Source organism: Mus pahari, chromosome 19 (genome assembly GCF_900095145.1).
Source record: "Mus pahari chromosome 19, PAHARI_EIJ_v1.1, whole genome shotgun sequence".
NCBI lineage: Eukaryota > Metazoa > Chordata > Mammalia > Rodentia > Muridae > Mus > Mus pahari.
The window spans coordinates 85,393,533-85,412,981 of NC_034608.1; the positions used below are offsets into that span (position 1 = coordinate 85,393,533).

At 48.7% G+C, this 19,449-nt stretch overlaps 1 protein-coding gene across 1 annotated transcript in view; it reads left to right on the forward strand.

Moving 5' to 3' along the window:
• Pde4c (phosphodiesterase 4C) overlaps nt 1-19,449 on the forward strand; it is a 29,257-nt gene that overhangs the window by 2,010 nt on the left and 7,798 nt on the right. The window contains exon 2 of the mRNA XM_021218965.2: nt 1,962-2,167. Coding sequence (XP_021074624.2) covers nt 1,962-2,167 — 206 coding nt within the window. The remainder of the gene's footprint in view (nt 1-1,961; nt 2,168-19,449) is intronic.

Here is a 19,449-nt window from a genome sequence, read left to right on the forward strand (position 1 = left end):
AGCTAGCCCCGGCCTTTCGTTAAGGTTAGCACCTGTTAAGGAGGTGCTAAGTACATCCATATGAGACTGTCTCCTGATATAATCAGAATTGAAAGGATTAAAAAGAAAGTTTCCTTAAAAAACAAAAACAAACAAACAAACAAACAAACAGACAAAAAAGGCTTGTGATCTGAACAGGGAGTTCTCAAAAGAAGAATTAAAAATGTCTAAGAAGTATCTTTANAATTTTCATCATCTCTTGCAATTAGTGAAGTGCAAAACAATTTGGGGATGTTGTACATCCAATTTCAGCTTATCCCCAAATAGCTTACAAATAAATGAGACTCAGGCTATGGTTATTTAAAAAAAAAAAAAAAAAAAGAGTAAAAGGGAATGAAGCCAAGTCGCGGGGGTTGGTGGCCATCTCTGCTAAGCTCATATTCTCTAAACTAAAACATTCTTAAAGAAAGCTGAGTGCTAGTGGCGCACACCCTTAATCCCAGCACTCTGGAGGCAGAGGCAGGCAGATTTCTGAGTTTGAGGCCAGCTTGGTCTACAGAGTGAGTTCCAGGACAGCCAGGGCTACGCAGAGAAACCCTGTTTGAAAAACAAAACACAAAAACAAAAATAAAGCAATAAAATAATATTCCCAGAATAAAATACTGAGAGTCCTGCCCCTGCTTTCCCCTGGCCCCGCCCCATGCTTTTCTCTGACCCCGCCCCCAGGCCCTCTGCCGAGACCGAAGGGAGTCCCACAGGAATCAAACCAGACTCAGAGGAGGTGTCTCTCAGGTGTAGCCGCTTCTACTCTCGCCCCTTTCCACGTACGGATATGCGCTGGTCCTGAGGCTATGGTCTCAGGCTTCAGTTTTCCCATTTACTCTTCTGATACTGGAGAGAGACCTTTAGGAAGTTCAGGAAAGCTGAGCCGCCTTCTGGTCCCCACCGACCGCCCTCTGCCCAGAAGGCTCCCGCTGGTGCCGCCCGCGGAGGTCAGCACTGGACAGCTCCCCGATTCCCTTCCAGTCAGCAGCCCAGAGGAAGCTGGGGTGTGGTTCCTGGCTCCCAGGGCCCCCTGTGTTCAAATCTCAGCACCGAGTGACTATGTGTGAGGAACAAATTGTAGTCCTAGCACCACAAACGATGAAAAAAAAAAAAAAAAAAAAAGCCCCGGAGAGACTTGATGTGTCAGGGTGCGGTGATAATTACCCATGGGGCCTCCACCCACTCAGAAGGGGAGGCTGTGGAGGGGAAGGATTGAAAAAAAAAAATGAAAAAAAGGATGAAGAAAAGTGTGGGGTTGAAGAGATGGGTCAGCGAGTGCCAGTCTGACGGATTTAATTCGGGTGAGGGGGGCACTGGCTAGAAGGGTAGTTGCCCTCTGACCTCCGCTTGTGGACTGTAGCATGTATGTGCTACACAGATAAACTGATTTTTTTTTTTTTTTTTTTTTGGTTTTTCGAGACAGGGTTTTTCTGTATAGCCCTGGCTGTCCTGGGCTATACACTTTGGACCAGGCTGGCCTCGAACTCAGAAATCCGCCTGCCTCTGCCTCCCGAGTGCTGGGATTAAAGGCGTGCACCACCACGTCCGGCTTAATAAATTGATTTTTAAGAATGCAACAAAGCGGTCTGGTGAGATGGCTCAGTGGTTAAGAGCACCCGACTGCTCTTCCGAAGGTCCAGAGTTCAAATCCCAGCAACCACATGGTGGCTCATAACCATCCGTAACAAGATCTGACTCCCTCTTCTGGAGTGTCTGAAGATAGCTACAGTGTACTTACATATAATAAATAAATAAATCTTTATAAAAAAAAAAAAGAATGCAACAAAGCCGTAACACCCATGCACACACCCCCATCCCACACATGTGAACAGAGGCCCCGACTGTAGGGAAGCCGGGCTGGTGAGAAATCTGTGAAGCTCTGGGCTCCCTGGTGGCATGCGTGTGTGCTTGCTCATGACTTCCTGCTGTTTCCCCAGCGAGTCCGGGAGCCAGTGGATTCTGGAGTGGCCCCTGTCAGCCCCCTAGGTGCGGGTGTGATCCTGAGACGCTTCTCAGGGACTCTGCTGCTGCCTCCACTGTCCAGCCGCCTGGGGTCCTCTGGGGAGGCGGAGTCTGCTGCCCACGTGGTCTTCACGATTGGAACTCAGGGGACACAGAGAAGCCTTGGCTCAGCTCAGAGCAGGTGAGGACGGGGGCAGATAGACCTGCCAGGAGGGCAGGATGCAGATGCGGTCAGTCTCTGCGCGCACTTCTGGAAAGTGGGTAGCAGGTGACTAACTGCTCCTGAGTTGTTGAGACAGAAGATTCAACCGCGCTGTGACCATAGAAGTCATGCAGGGTGTGACAGAGAATCAAGTGCCTAGCAGGTGGACACAGCATATGCCAGAGCAGTTGGGCTGGAAGGCCTAGGGACGTAGGCAGGGGATGGACTTTTAGGGCAACAATTTGACCATATTAGCTTTTTTTTTTTTAATTCTTCAAGCCAAACGATGGTTGCTTGACACTTACAAGACTGAGGAAGGAAAATGGTGAGTTTCAGTTTGGCCTACAGAACAAACAGTCTTTAAAATTAAAAAAAAAAAAAAAAAAAAGCTCTAGGCCGTCAAGATGGCTCAGTGGGGAAAGGAGCTTGCGGCCAAGCCTGACAACCTTCGTTCAATCCCCAGGACCCACACGGTGGAAGAGAGAACCAATTCTCATAAATTCTCTCCCTTACTCATATGTGAATTAGCACATGTGCACAGAGAGACACAGAGGGAGACACAGAGAGAAATGTTATTTCTTTACTTAAAAGTTAGAAACCCCATCTTAGGGTTTCTATTGCTGTGTCACCATGTGACACCATGACCAAAAAAGTGAGTTGGGAGAAAAGAATTTATTTGGCTTGCATTTCCACATTGCTGCTCATCACTGAAGGTGGTCAGGACAGGAACTCCCACAGGGCAGGAACCTGGAGGCAGGAGCTGATATAGAGGCCACGGAGGGGTGGGTGCTGCTTACTGGCTGTGCCCCATGGCTCACTCAGCCTGCTTTCTTGCAGAACCCAGGACCACAGCCCAGGGATGGCCCCACCCACAATGGCTGTGCCCTCCCCCATCAGTCTGTAATTGAGAAAATGGACCACAGACTTGCCTACAGCCCAGTCTCATGGAGGCATTCACTTGAGGTTCCCTCATTTCAAATAACTGTAGTTTATGTGCCACGTTGACATGAGACTAGCTAGGACAGACCACTATAGGGCTAGGGTCGGAGTTCTGTTCAACATGTTTGAAGCCCTGAATCCTGTCCCCAGCACCATAAAAACAGCTGTGCTGATACTTGGGGGCCGGGGGAGGGAGGCAGGAGGATCAAGAGTTCAAGACCAGCCTCACTTCAGGGGCTGTGGGCTAGAAGTGACGGTCAAGTCAAGGTGGAAACAGATCCAGGAGGAGGCTTAGCAGAGCTGGGAGGTCGCTGGTGTGTGAACCAAGATGGGAGCTCAGCCTGCCATGGTGGACACCCGTGAGAGTGGGAGTGTCGGGTGATTTCATGGCTCTCTCTGTAGGTTGCGTGTGGTAGCTGATCTTTACAGAGAGACCATGCTTAAACCAACTCCCCTGAGCTAGAAGGGAGGGGTCTGGGACTGACAGACAAAGTGACAATCGAAACCTTCAAGAGAGTGGGGTGGTGGTGCGCGCCTGTAATCCCAGCACTGGGAAGCAGAGGCAGGAGGATGGCTGCAAGTTTGAGGCCAATGTGGTTTGTGTAATGAGTTCCGGGCCAGCCTGACTTACAAGGCGAGACCCTGTCTGTGTTAGTCACTGTTCTGTTGCTGTGATGAGACACCAAAACTAAGACAATGTATAAAAGAGAGCCTTTAATGTGGCATTGACAGCCCAGAGGGTGAGTTGACACCATCACAGTGGGGAGCATGGCAGCAGGCGGGCAGATGTATCCCAGGAGCAGTAGCTGAGAGCTCACATCTTATCCTCAAGCAGGAGGCAGAGGGAGGGAGAAGGACTGCACCTGTGGCCTGGGCCTTTGAGTCACCTTCTACATGGTGACATGTCCTAACTGCCACTCCTAATCTTTCCCAAGCAGTTCCATCGACTGGGGACCAAGCACTTGATCAAGAATATGAGCCTATGTGGGGGTCATTCTCATCCAAACCACCACAGACCCTGTCTCAAAATCAAGGGGAGAGAAGGGGGGGTCAGGGGGAGAGCGGGCAAGTTAGCACAGAGGCAGAAAGGTTCTCCTTTCGCCGTGTGGTTCCAGGGACCAAGCTCAGGTCATCAGGCTTGGTGGCATGTGCCGGCACCAACTAAGCCAGCTGGGGGACAGGGACAGTGCTGGGGACAGTTCCTTCCCAGCACAGTGCCCTCGGGGGACTTTCGCCAGGACTGAGGCATGGCTCTGCCATAGCCATCTTCTCCCACACAGTTAGTGCTTCTACTAATTAAGACGGAAAGTGTCCTCAGAGCTCTCTGACACTCCGGGAAATTCCCCCTGAGACTAGGAGGGGTGCAGAGTGAGAACTTGAGTTTTCTAGAACTGGGAGGGAGGAGACAAGCTGGGGGGTTTGGACAGGAATCGTGTGGGGGGGGACTGGGGTATTTGGGGGCCAATGATATCATGTGCCATGGGGAAGGTCTGAGCACCCAGGAGGCTATAAAGACCCGGCGCTGTCTGCAGTGTCCTGCTGGCCACCCTGAGCTCACAGGCAAGGTGGGTGAGTTTAAGTCAAAGAGGTGGGGACGCTCTTAGAGGCCTCAGCCCTGCAGGGATGCTCATGCGAAGTGACTGGCTTTGCTTCTGTCCCCAGCTCTTGAGATTCCTGGCCTGTGATTTTGTGTGCACATATCTAGGTCAGTGATACTCTCAATTTCGTCGTCTTTCTAGAACCCCTCTTCTGACCCGCTGGGGCTGGACTTTCCAGCCCGCCTGTCTGGGTGTGCCTGTCCTGTGCCTTCAGGGTCCAGACCCTAAATCTAGGCTTCTTGCTCAGCTGTCTGGAGTGTTAGTGACTGGTGGGCGCAGCCTCAGGTCTGAGTCTTGCGATATTTCCGCTTGGCTTCTGCACTGCGAAGAGGGCGGCTCCGTAGGGTGGCGACCCTTCCCCCATCCCGACATGTGCACAGGCGCTCCAGGGGCCACCCACTGTCTCTCTTTCCTTTTCCTTGTCATCGGGGGCAGCTCATGGAGACCCAGCTTGTCGGCCGCGCTGGGGTTCCCCGATCCCCGAAGCACCTGTGGGGGCACCTACAGCGCCCCATCCGCATCCAGCGGCGCTTCCACTCGGACCCTGAGCGCCCTGATCGGCCTGCGCCGGTAAAGTCCCGGTTCTCGTGGCCCAGTTCCTCTCACCGCCGGTAGGTGACGGGGCGGGGCCTATTTGAGGAAATGACCTGTGTTGAGAGGGGACACTTACACAAATGGTAAGGGTCACTATTTTCAAGGTGAGGGAAGCAGTCTAGCTGCTTGCAGAAAGTGAGTGGATCTTGAAGGAAATGGTTGAGGCCTGTCTGGAGAGGGTGTGGTCTGTGGTGGGTGGGACAAGGTGAGGGAGGGACACATTGGGAGTAGAAAGGCCCTTAAGAAGACAGTGTGGGTAGGGGAGCCTGGACATGGTGAGGCCCGGCAGGGGGCAGTGGTCCCATGGAGACCGGTACATGGGTTGGATACACAAGCATCCTGATCTCTGGGGAGTTGTGACAGGGGCGGAGCCTGAGGTTTGTGGGCAGAGCTAGTGATGAGCAGCAGAGAAGTGTTCCGGCTCTTCTGCAGGTGGGGCAGGGCGTGGCCTGGAGGTGATGGTGCATAGTCTGGTGGACTGTGGAGGCTGGGTCATCTGTGAGGGGCAGGAACTATCTTAGGCTGCACTAAGCTGGGCAACTTGGTGCTGCGATGGTGGGTGCGGAAGGGTCAGGATTACCCCTGAGGATTGCCTTTGGTATTAGGAGTGAACCTTGGAGGCAGAGCTATATCTAGGCGAAAGGGCCTTGGTAGTGGGTGGTAGTAGATTCTTTCTTGTGAATCTGAGTGACTTGGGGTACTCAGTGTTGTGGGCTCCTAGTGTGTGTGGCATCTTCAGGCAACAGTCTGAACAGTATTCAACCATAGGCTGAGAGGCCCCGTGCCAGTCTCCAGTCATATGTGTCTCTGTGGTCCCCACTGCAGTGTGTCACAAGCAGTGTAAGGGATGAGGTTCCTCTTGGGTGGCCAAGGATGTGTCAGCAGCTGGGCGAGGCTGTTCTTGCCTGTCCTCTGCTGGGCTTCAGTAGGGAGGGCTGCTCTAGAACGTTCCGAGGTGTCTGGGAGGCCTTGCAGATCCTTCCTAGCATCTAAGTGGGCCTTGGGCTGCAGGACAGGGCCCATAGTCCTGGTGCTGTAAAGCAGTTTGCCCATGGCCTGCTTGAGGGCCAGAACACAGGTCAGTTCTTGAACTTAAGGAGACTTAGGGAGGCCAATGGTGGCTTAAGTCTTTGATCTCAACATTCAGGAGTCAGAGGCAGGGGAATCTCTGGAGGTTAATCTAGACTACTTACAGAGTTCCAGGACACCCTGATCTACGTAAGGCCTTGTGTTAGAAAAGAAGGGAGAGGAGGGTGAGGGTGAGGGTGAGGGTGAGGGTGAGGGTGTGCAACCTTCACAGCCTGTTTTAACAAGCAATCAACTTCTCCTATAGCTTACCACCCAGCCAAGATAGCGGAAGGGAAAAGTTATCAGGAAACAAGGGAAGTAGACCTGTTTAGAAATATTTCTAGACTGGGGGGTGAGCCCAGTCTTTGTCGTCAGGATAGCAGCAGTTCAGTCCTTTAGCAAACACCAAATGTGAGCCAGCAGCTAAAGTTCAATCACGAAGAAACTGTGAGTCTCACCAACCAGCCAGAGGCCTTGGAAACGGCAAGAAGCTGCTTAGAACCTCAGGAGGAGTCCCTTGGTGAGCTCCTCTCCAGCGCCACCACAGCGGAGCTCAGCACCGCAATGCAAGACGAGCCAGTACATGCGTGTCTTCAGTGAAGAATAACCAGTCAGAGCAAAACAAACCAATTCTCGAGCTCTCGACTCCGATGGGGCCATAGTCATATTCCTTCATCACGTGTCCTTTCATGTGTCTGCTACAGCAAAATGTAACTTTCTCCTGTGTGCCCCAGCAAAACATCATTTGAGACAACTGACTTCCCACTTCGAGAGGGCCCAGAGAGATGTGCTCTTTCGAGGAGTGACAACCTGATAGCCCAACCCACACATCTAATTAAAAAGTATGAAGAATAAACTATTAAGAAGAAAGGAGGGGAACTGAATCTGTGGGAGTGGCGATTGATGGATTGCTCATCCACCATGCCCAAAGCCCCGGGTGTCGTACGCAGCTCATCCCAGCACTTTGGGGCTGGAGGCTGCGGGATAGGGTGTTCAAGGTCTTCTGCGGTAGCATAGCAGGTTCGAGGCCAGCCTGGGCCAACCTGAAGCTGTCTAAGAAGGAAACAGAAAGGTGTGGGGTTCTGGCCTCTGCTTCTAAGACTGTGGGAGTGATAAGGGACAAAAGAGACCCCACTGCAGTGAGGGGTGTCCTAGGCTCTGTGTGAGCCTGGGCAGGGGAGGGTTCTCCAGCTGTGGCTCTGTCCTTAGGGACAGTTATCCAGGAGATAGAGGAGGCCTTGGGTGGTCTAGGAAGACCCCCTCCGAGGTGAGGTGTAGCCTAGGGGACCAAGGCCACATAACCTCCCTCGCTTAGCTTGCTTACACCCTTGGGGCACCCATTGCCATGGTCTGCCTCTAGCACCAGGAAAGCCTCAGGCACAGATGGTTCCCTCAGCCCAGGGGACTAGGCCTACCATCCTAGGTGACCCAGCAGGGCCCGCTCCACCCTTTCTAGTGACTCACCATTTTCCACTTTTAAGAAAGTACAAACATATTTCCTTTGGGGCTTCTCTGGGGAGGGGAGGGGAGCCCCCACATGGTTCAGGGATGGAGTGTGCTTCACTCAGCCATATGGGGGAAGGGGTCAGCCTAGGGAGTCAAGTTCATGGGAGGGGATGGGGGGGGGATGTTCTGGCCCCTAGCTTGAGCCTCCTCTAACCTGGAAGTGGATGGCTTGGGTGTCGGAAGGTCAAAATATCTTGTTCGAAAAGTACTTATAAGCTGGGTGTGGTGGCGCACGTCTTTAATCCCAGCATTCGGGAGGCAGAGGCAGGCGGATTTCTGAGTTTCAGGCCAGCCTGGTCTACAGAGTGAGTTCCAGGACAGCCAGGGCTACACAGAGAAACCCTGTGGGGGGTAGGGGGGGTGGGGAGAAAGTACTTATAAAGCTCTTACTGTTTGCCAGTAATTCAGGTGTAGATTAGACCTACAGAGAGGGTCTCACAGATTGGCTGGTGGGTTCAGGGTGAGAGTCAGGCAGGTACAGCTGGGAGCTTGGTCTGGAGCAGCAAGAGAGAAACAGGCAGAGTGGACAGACAGACAGACAGACAGACAAATGTAACCAGCAGGAAGAACCAAGGCTACAAAGTCTCAGACTGAAGGGTGCAGCTGGAAAGTCACAAGTGTTGATCAGGCACTGTGTGCCACATGGGAAACAAGGTGACCTGCCCTGGACCGGCTTGTGGGCCAGCTGCAGCCCAGTGGGCTGAGAGAGCACTGGCAGAGGCCAGCTGCAACGATGTGAATTCTGAGGGTGAGGGTGAGAGCCATGGGGGGGGGGGGCTGCTTTGCTCTGGCTCCTGGGAGGGGACTGGGCAATCATTTCTTTCCAGGACCTCAGCAAAATAGAACAGTGCTCAGGTTCCCTGTCCCCAGCCTGAGCAAGCCAGCTCAGTCAGTCAACAGGGTCTCAAGCGAGGGAGTGAGGATTGAAAGAGTTAGACATTAACATGAGTCCAGCCCACACTAAGGCTGAAGCAGCTCTCTCTCTCTCCAGCCTGCTTTTCTATCATTCCAGGTACATCCAAAAATCAAGGTCAGCTCTTAGATCAAAAGACAAAGTAATCGAGTGAGGTAGTAAACAAGGAGATCACACAGGGGAGTCATCAAGCAGAGAGTAAGCCAAGAGCCCACAGGAGGTAGTGATCCTGCAAAGCGGTAAGCCAAGCCCCAAGGTCGCTTTCTCTAATATTCTTACTGAGCCCACATCCTTGTCTGAGCCCAGTGACACATGCCAAATCCCTAGAAGCAGCACCAATGGCTCTCAACATCTCCCCATTTTTCATTTCATAAACATTGTCCCGGCCCAAGGGACAGTCGAACAGGGTCTGGGGAACCACCTGTGGAGAGAATGAGAGGCGAGAAACACAAGGACAGACAGCAAGTCTGATTGATCAAGATGTCAAATTTTTATTGTTCCCAGGCAGGTTTTATGCCCACAGAAGCAGGGTACGGGGAGGGGGATGACGCAGAATCACTTTGTTTCTGGGGGAACGCACCTGTTCCCAAAAGCAGGATATTGGCTAGGGAAAAAGTTCAGCAGGAGGAACAGAACAGAGAGGGTTGCTAGGTACCCGTCCACAAGATCTATAGCTATTTGTTCTTAACTGGGGGTAGTACTTTCCCATAGAGGCCTCAACTTTTCCCACAGAAATCCCAACTAAGCTAGTACTTTTCCATAAGGCCAAGACTTTGTAAGTAAGCACTTATGGCTGACAATGCAGTTATCATTCAAACAGGGTTGCTCCCAACAAATATGACTGTGCCTGTCTTAGGTGATTCTGACAAGAATGCCTTGCTTACCCTTCTTGGAATTTACATTTTCAAAAACAATGTAATTCTGTCTCAGGTTGGTAAGGTACTGTATAGAAAATTACCTGTCTTTGGCCACCAGCTTGCTAGATTAATAACTCTGTCTGGAGATCCATTTTTATTTTTGAGCCATGTATTTTGGCCACCAACATGTTGATATTGTTAAAGGCAAGTTTTATCACAATGGGCAGGAATCAAAGTATTTCCAGGACAAGGAGGGCTAACATGATCAAGCTATATAAGTCATTCTTGAAGCTTGACCAAGATGGATATACTGACCTTAAGCCATGAATCAGGATGACCAAGATAAAAGGAATGCCATGCACTCCTGGGCCGAGTTTACTTTAAACTTTGTATTTCTTAAATTCAGGATCTCCTTATGCAAAGTTAAACTATCCAGAGAGGTGTTAGAACTATGCCAAATACCCTGCAAGTGTCCATTGGTGTTTAGCATGACACTCAAGATAACTTATTCTTAAACTCTGAACCTCCTCTCCAGTAGTTTGAATAGTATCAATAAGACTGTCAGTTTGGCCGGGCAGTGGTGGTGCATGCCTTTAATCCCAGCACTCGGGAGGCAGAGGCAGGCGGATTTCTGAGTTCGTGGCCAGCCTGGTCTACAGAGTGAGTTCCAGGACAGCCAGAGCTACACAGAGAAACCCTGTCTCAAAACAACAACAACAACAACAACAACAACAACAACAACAACAACAACAAAGAGTGTCAGTTTTTTTGGGGGGAAGAGTGTCAATTTGTTGTTCTACATGTCTATCTGAATCTTCTTGTATACTCAAGAGCATTATTAACATTTTTTTTTTTTTTTTTTGCTAAATGATGAACAAAAGTAGCTGTCTTAACTTCTTGCACCAAAGCAATTGCAGAAGCAGTGGTGCTGGCTATTAATGTAATCAAAGGTGCTAGACTAACAGTAACCAAGCCCACTAACCTCTTGCTTCTGCTTAAAACCTGACTCACTTCTTACAGTATCTGCATGTCTTTTTCAGAATACCAAGGTCCTATAATACTCACAGGCAATAATACAAAAGCTGGTTGATAAACCACCATAACAGACATGCCAGGGTTCAATATATTAACACAATTAGAAAATGTTAAATAGCATAGAAAAAAAAAACAAAATTGTAACATGACCAATTAATAAAGGATTCCAACTTTAAGGAAACATAGAAATATACCCATACTATATTCTTTAAAAGCAAACATAAATCCCATCACCAAATGCATTGAAAGTCATAGTCTTATGATATGTTGGCTGCTCTATCCAGGGAGATCCAAGCACAGAATCTCCGGTCTGGATCACACCGCTGGGTGTTCATAGTGCTGGGTGTTCACACCGCTGGGTATTCACACTGCTGGGTGTATCAGTGGTAGGTCAGGAACATAGGCCCAATACAGCTTCCCTGACACCATTGTCAGGGCTCTCGGCAAGCTCGGGATCAGCATCATTCTTTGTCCCAGTATCAGCTTGTATCACCAGTCACTCTGGCAGCTGCCACGCTCCTTCAGCATCCTGCAGAAAACACAAACATGCCCTCTTCCCCATATTAATACCTGATTTGGATCATGCCATGTGCCAGTGTGTGGATCCTCCCATCTCACCCAGGCATGAGTATGCCTAGTTGTAGGATGCTATGGACACCCACAGAGAGTTCCTTGGCATCCAAATTTTTAAAGATTTAAGTAAAGTTGTGGTATATGGGGGCAAAATTCCCCCTTTCTTATTTTATGAAGATATTGTTTTAAAGTTCCATGAGCCCATTCCACAATGCTTTGTAATTTTAAAGTTTCTTTAGTAAAATAAGAGTATAGCCATAAGCCGGGCATGGTGGTGCACGCCTTTAATCCCAGCACTCGGGAAGCAGAGGCAGGCGGATTTCTGAGTTTGAGAAATCCAGCCTGGTCTACAGAGTGAGTTCCAGGACAGTCAGGGCTATATAGAGAAACCCTGTCTCGAAAAACCTAATAAATAAATAAATAAATAAATAAATAAATAAATAAATAAATCTGCATGGTATTGCTACAGAGACAGGCAGGTAGATCAATGGAATAGAATTGAAGAGCCAGAAATGAACCCATACATCTATGGTCACTTGATCTTTGACAAAGAAGCTTAAACCATCTACTGGGAAAAAAAAAAAAGACAGCCTTTTCAACAAATGGTGCTGGTTCAACTGGCAGTCAGTATATAGAAGAATGCAAATCGATCCATTCTTATCTCCTTGTACGAAGCTCAAGTCCAAGTGGACCAAGGACCTCCACATAAAATCAGAGACACTGAAACCAATAGAAGAGAAGGTGGGGAAGAGCCTCATACAAATGGGCTCAGGGGAAATTTTCCTGAACAGAGCACCAATGGCTTATGCTCTAAGATCAAGAATAGATAAATGGGACCTCATAAAATTGTAAAGCTTCAGCCGGGCGTGGTGGCGCACACCTTTAATCCCAGCACTCGGGAGGCAGAGACAGGCGGATTTCTGAGTTTGAGGCCAGCCTGGTCTATAGAGTGAGTTCCAGGACAGCCAGGGCTACACAGAGAAATCCTGTCTCGAAAAACCAGAAAAAAAAAATTGTAAAGCTTCTGTAAGACAAAGGACACTCTTCAATAGGACACAAGAGAATGAGTAGGTGTAGTGGCTGTTCCTGGTTGTCAGCTTGACTATATCTGGAATGAACTACAATCCAGAACTGGAAAGGTCACCTGTGACCCTGATCTTGAGGCTGGGAGACACAAGTTTCTGACCTGGATCTTGAGGCACAGTGGCTAGAATCCCAGGAGATTTAGGCAAGGAGATCTCTGAATTCAAGGTCATTTGGGACAAAGCAAGTCCCAGATCCAGGCATGGTGACATACACCTTTAATCAGGGCCATACCTCCTGCTGGAGACTATATAAGGACATTGGAAGAAGGAAGATTTCTTCTCTCTCCCTCGCTTGCTTGCCGTGTGGGACTGAGCAACCGCTAGGTCCTTGGACGTCCATTCACAGCTGCTGCTGACCACTGTTGGGAGTTGAACTGCAGACTGTAAGTCATCAACAAATTCCCTTACTATGTAAAGACTACCCATAAGCTCTGTGACGCTAGAGAGCCCTGACTAATGCAAGGATGAAGAGAAGGAACACACACTACCATTGTCAAAGAAAGCAAAATTTGAGTCCTAATAATAGCTATGGCTTGTTGACAAAACTGCTTCTTTACCCCTCCTTCCTACAAAATCCACATCAGAGTGCAGGGTCTCTTGTGAGTGACACAGACCAGGACCACCCTGAACTTCTTCTGCTATAGGAGGAGATGCCGTGGGATGCCGTGCAATCAGGGGAATACATAAGCCTGTGAGCTCTCCATCTTGGACCACACATTGCTCTTTCTCAGGAAAGAGCAACAGCAGGGCGGTCGGTGGCCAGCACGTTCCAAGGTGCAATTGGCCAACCTGGTGAGTCGGCCAAAAAAAAGAAAAAAGAAAAACAAAAGAAANAGCCAGGGCTACACAGAGAAATCCTGTCTCGAAAAACCAGAAAAAAAAAATTGTAAAGCTTCTGTAAGACAAAGGACACTCTTCAATAGGACACAAGAGAATGAGTAGGTGTAGTGGCTGTTCCTGGTTGTCAGCTTGACTATATCTGGAATGAACTACAATCCAGAACTGGAAAGGTCACCTGTGACCCTGATCTTGAGGCTGGGAGACACAAGTTTCTGACCTGGATCTTGAGGCACAGTGGCTAGAATCCCAGGAGATTTAGGCAAGGAGATCTCTGAATTCAAGGTCATTTGGGACAAAGCAAGTCCCAGATCCAGGCATGGTGACATACACCTTTAATCAGGGCCATACCTCCTGCTGGAGACTATATAAGGACATTGGAAGAAGGAAGATTTCTTCTCTCTCCCTCGCTTGCTTGCCGTGTGGGACTGAGCAACCGCTAGGTCCTTGGACGTCCATTCACAGCTGCTGCTGACCACTGTTGGGAGTTGAACTGCAGACTGTAAGTCATCAACAAATTCCCTTACTATGTAAAGACTACCCATAAGCTCTGTGACGCTAGAGAGCCCTGACTAATGCAAGGATGAAGAGAAGGAACACACACTACCATTGTCAAAGAAAGCAAAATTTGAGTCCTAATAATAGCTATGGCTTGTTGACAAAACTGCTTCTTTACCCCTCCTTCCTACAAAATCCACATCAGAGTGCAGGGTCTCTTGTGAGTGACACAGACCAGGACCACCCTGAACTTCTTCTGCTATAGGAGGAGATGCCGTGGGATGCCGTGCAATCAGGGGAATACATAAGCCTGTGAGCTCTCCATCTTGGACCACACATTGCTCTTTCTCAGGAAAGAGCAACAGCAGGGCGGTCGGTGGCCAGCACGTTCCAAGGTGCAATTGGCCAACCTGGTGAGTCGGCCAAAAAAAAGAAAAAAGAAAAACAAAAGAAAGAAAAACAAAACAAACAAACAAAAAAAAAAAAGGAAAAAAAAGAGACCTGCTGAGCTGGAGAGATGACTCAGTGGTTAAAAGCACTGACTGCTCTTCCAGAGGTCCTGAGTTCAAATTCCAGCAAGCACATGGTGGCCCACAACCATCTGTAATGGGATCTGATGCCCTCTTCTGGTGTGTCTGAAAACAGCTGCAGTATACTCATATACATAAAATAAATAAATACATCTTTTAAAAAAAAGAGAGAGACCTGCCTTTAAAGTGTTTAGAATATATGATTGATTTTAGTCAAGCTACTACAGGTTTGCAGAACCTTTGTGGAGGAGGATCAAAATAAAGTTTCCTCTTTTTTTTAATCTTTTCCCTTTGTCCTTCAAACAACAGATTTTTTTTTTCAAAGTGGGGATTTGTCTCTACTTGATTAAAGATTGAGTGAGAAAAAATGGGGTACAGAGCTAAACAAAGAATTTTCAACTGAGGAATATCAAATGGCCAAGAAGCACCTAAAGAAATGTTCAACATCCTTAGTCATCAGGGAAATGCAAATCAAAACAACCCTGAGATTCCACCTCACACCAGTCAGAATGGCTAAGACCAAAAACTCAGATGACAGCAGATGCTGGCGAGGATGTGGACAAAGAGGAACACTCCTCCATTGCTGGTGGGATTGCAAGCTGGTACAATCACTCTGAAAATCAGTCTGGAGGTTCCTCAGAAAACTGGACTTAGTATTACCTGAGGGCCCAGGTATACCACTCCTGGGCATATACCCAAAAGATGCTCTAACATATTACAAAGACACATGTACCACTATGTTCATAGCAGCCTTATTTATAATAGCCAGAAGCTGGAAAGAAACCAGATGTCCCTCAACAGAGGAATGGTTACAGAAAATATTGTACATTTATACAATGGAGTATTACTCAGCTATTAAAAACAATGACTTCATGAAATTCTTAGGCAAATAGATAGAACTAGAGAATATCATTCTTAGTAAGGTAACCCAATCACAAAAGAACACACATGGTATGCACTAAGAGAGAGAGAGAGAGAGAGAGAGAGAGAGAGAGAGAGAGAGAGAGAGAGACCTGCCTTTAAAATAAATGGATATTAGCTCAGAAGCTTGTAATATCCAAGATACAATTCACAGACCACATGAAGCTCAAGAAGAAGGAAGACCACAGTGTGGATGCTTCAGTCCTTCTTAGAAGGGGAAACAAAATACTCATGGGAGAAAATATGGAGACAAAGTGTGGAGCAGAGACTGAAGAAGAGGACATCCAGAGACTGCCCCACCTGGGGATCCATCCCATATACAGTTCCCAAACCCAGACACTATTACAGATGTCAAGAAACGCTTGCTGACAGGAGCCTGATATAGCTTTCTCCTGAGAGACTCTGCCAGAGCCTGACAAATACAGAGGCAGATGCTTGCAGCCAACCATTGGACTGAGCACAGGATCCCCAGCAGAGGAGTTAGAGGAAGGACTGAAAGAGCTGAAGAGGTTTGCAACCCCATAGGAGGAACAATAATATCAACCAACCAGAACCCCCAGAGATCCCAGGGACTAAATAATCAATCAAAAGTACACATGGAGGGACCCATGGCTCCAGTCACATATGTAGCAGAGGATGGCCTTGTCAGGCATCAATGGGAGGAGAGGCCCTTGGTCCTGTGAAGGCTTGATGCCCCTGTGTAGGGGAATGCCCGGGTGGTGAGGTGGGAGTGGGTGGGTGGGTGGGTGGGAAGCACCCTCATAGAAGCAGGGGGATGAGGGATGGGATAGGGGGTTTCTGGAGGAGAAACTGGGAAAGGGGATAACATTTGAAATGTAAATAAAGAAAATATCCAATTAAAAAATTTAAATATCCAACTAAAAAAACCATTGTTTTAAATCCTATCTCTTATAAGTGTGGTTTCTAGGACAATAATTATTCCAATTTAGAGGTATCTTTAAAGACCTGTTTCCCTGGGTTGTCTCATACCATGTTTTGTTGTCTAGAACTAACCCTGAGCTAACTCCAACCCTGAGTTACTAGTTTGTTTTTTTTTAATGTATTTATTATATGTAAGTACACTGTAGCTGTCTTCAGACACTCCAGAAGAGGGCGTCAGATTTCCTTACAGATGGTTGTGAGCCACCATGTGGTTGCTGGGATTTGAACTCAGGACCTTCAGAAGAGCAATCGAGCCATCTCACCAGCCCTCTAGCTGTAATTTTAAGGGAGGCACCTTATCACCTGCTGAACCGGATAATCGCAATCACAGAGATTTTCTAGGAGACACAACCATGAGCTTCCTTTCCACGGAAGCTGAGAAGCCACTGGCTCTTTAAGATCGGCTTGTGCGGACATCAGCTCCTGGCTTCTCCAGCTGTGCTGGACTCAGCCACAGGTGTAGAGCAACTTGTCAGATTTTGTTGTGAAAATTGAGTTTGAACCAAGTTAAAAACTAGATCAAGGGGTGAACAACCAGCAGATAAAGTTTTAACCATTGTTTTCTTTTGAACATGAAACACAAAGCAACAATCATGCAACAAAACAAAAACAGATATAAACTGACAGTCCTGGACGGATTGGTGCACCAAGGACAGACAATAGGCAGAAAGGGAAGAGAACTAGATGTACCAAAGGGACCCAGATAGCTTACTAAGGGACCCAGAACAGAGCTAAGCCTTCCTCCAGTGGGAGCAAGTCAGGAGGCAGGACATCCCTAGGGACCCCAGGAGAGCTTTGGGACAGCCTGTGTTCACATTCCTTCTCTTTCACCAAAGCATCCCAGACAGAGGGGACAACTGCTTTTCTGAAACCCATTCTCTCTCTCATGTAAACTCTCTCTGACCAGGATTCAAAGATTAAAAGCATCTATGAGAATTATCTTCACTCCTCTATATTCGTAACTCTAAGCACGTAGACAGAATATATTCTACCATCACCTTATCCCTTTTAACAAAATTTATTCATTACTAGCTCATATCTTTCATTTTCCTCTGCAAGCAAGCGCTCCTCTCTCAGCGCTGTCCTTCACTGTATCCCCCTCACCTGAGCCCAAGTTGAGGCCATCTCAGCAAGCCAGCTCAGTCAGTCAACAGGGTCTCAAGCGAGGGAGTGAGGATTGAAAGAGTTAGACATTATAACATGAGTCCAGCCCACACTAAGGCTGAAGCAGCTCTCTCTCTCTCCAGCCTGCTTTTCTATCATTCCAGGTACATCCAAAAATCAAGGTCAGCTCTTAGATCAAAGACAAAGTACTCGAGTGAGGTAGTAAACAAGGAGATCACACAGGGGAGTCATCGAGCAGAGAGTAAGCCAAGAGCCCACAGGAGGTAGTGATCCAGCAAAGCGGTAAGCCAAGCCCCAAGGTCGCTTTCTCTAATATTCTTACTGAGCCCACATCCTTGTCTGAGCCCAGTGACACATGCCAAATCCCTAGAAGCAGCACCAATGGCTCTCAACTTGGCTCTTCTGATAACAGAGGAAAAAATGCTGTCCTGGGGGGAAGGGAACTCAAAAAGAAAGAAAGGAAGGCAGCAGGGTCTCGAGGGCACCAGGGACTTCTGGGTTCACCCTGAAGTCACACAGCAATGTAGGGTAGGTCAGTACAGGGCTGTCTACGCCATCCCTTTCTAGTGGCCTGTCACCTAGCAGGACTGTAGCCCTTGAAACTCATGGGTCCAGGCTTTGAATGTTCAGTCCAGGTTGTGGCCATTTCCCTACATCAAAACCTACTATAACAAACGACTATGGGAGCCAATTAATGGCATATGGATTTGTGAATGAAACAGTTGCAGGATGGCCATTGATAAAATGTTAATGCTAGGCTGCACTGCAGAGGGTGGATAATTAGTTAATGAATTAATGCAAAATGCCCACACAGTGGAGTTCACTGACCTGGAATCCTGTGAAGTCACTCCACCATTCATAGCTGCATAACCTCAGGGAAGTGGCCCGACCTCTCTGTTCCTGTCAGCATGTTGTCTTCACTTTTCTGTTTTCTTTTTATCGAGGGTGGAACTGATTCCCTCTGGGACCCAGTTTGTCTTTGGGGACTTGGGCATAGTGATCATCTCTAGGCCTGGAGTGATGTCAAGAGTTCTTGGACCCTGGCTGGTGGCCTCCACCCCCACCCCCCACCCCTGGGAATGGCTATAATTAGCCAGAGCCTAGCAGCTACAGATGCTATTTTCATTTAGGGCTCAGTGAGGTTTTTCCCACCAGGTATTCAGGGCTTCCTGGCCAGGCTGTGCTTCCCCTACACAGGGGTGGGAGTGGAAGGGGTGTGACCCTCTGAACCTCAGTGTTCTTGTCTGAGCAATGGATGTAACTCAGTTCCAGCTATACCCCCATCGCTTAGGTCCACCAAAACCCTACTCCATAGCCATCCCCAGGATGTGGGGAATCCTGGGAGTCACTCCAGGCAACGGCTGGAGATGTGTGTGTTCTTTCTGCACAGCCCCAGCCTGGTCACTGCATAGTCCATGACTTTCCTTTTCCTGTGACCTGCATGAGCCTCAGTTTCCCCTTTTGACCAATGTGATTGTGTACCCTAGCATTCCAGCAGGGCACCTGGCATAGATCCTGTGACATCTGGAGCAGCCCAGGCGGAAGGCTCTGGGGGCGGATGTTTGTGTGGGAGACACAGCCTCACCGTTGAAATGGTCCAGACGCAGGGCCTGGGGAATGTCAGAGCGATGGGGTCACACGGGGACCTGGGCGCTGGAGCTACGCTGCAGTGCTCCAGGGAAGTCCTGTGATCTCACAGTGCCTCAATTTCCCCACAGGAAAAAAGCTACAGGGTTTGTCAGTCCAGGGACGTCCTCACCCAGGAATGAATCTGTTACTCTGGGTTGCGGTGGCCCTGTACCTCAGGAATCTCTCTCCCTATGAGGGGATATCCTTCTTCAATCTCCCACATGACTCTTTGAGACAGTGCCTCTCTTTAGTCTGAGATGCCCTTGAATTAGTGGTAATTCTCCTGCCTCAGCCTCCCCAGATGGAATGGCAGATGTGTCTGACCAGACCTCGTCTCGCTCTGAGGCAGTCTCAGCCCAGACACCCGCACCAACCTTGGTGGCTGTGCTTGGTGGCTACCTGCTGCTCCACCTGTCTGTCGGGAGACTGAAGCAGGAGTACCATGAATTCTCAGTCAGCCTGGGTACAGAGTGAGTTCAAAGCCAACTTGGGCTACCTGAGGCCCGGCTTAAAGAAAGTACCCAAGGAGCTGAAGGGGGCTGCAACCCTGTAGGTGGAACAACAATATGAACTAACCAGTACCCCCTGAGCTTGTGTCTCTAGCTGCATAT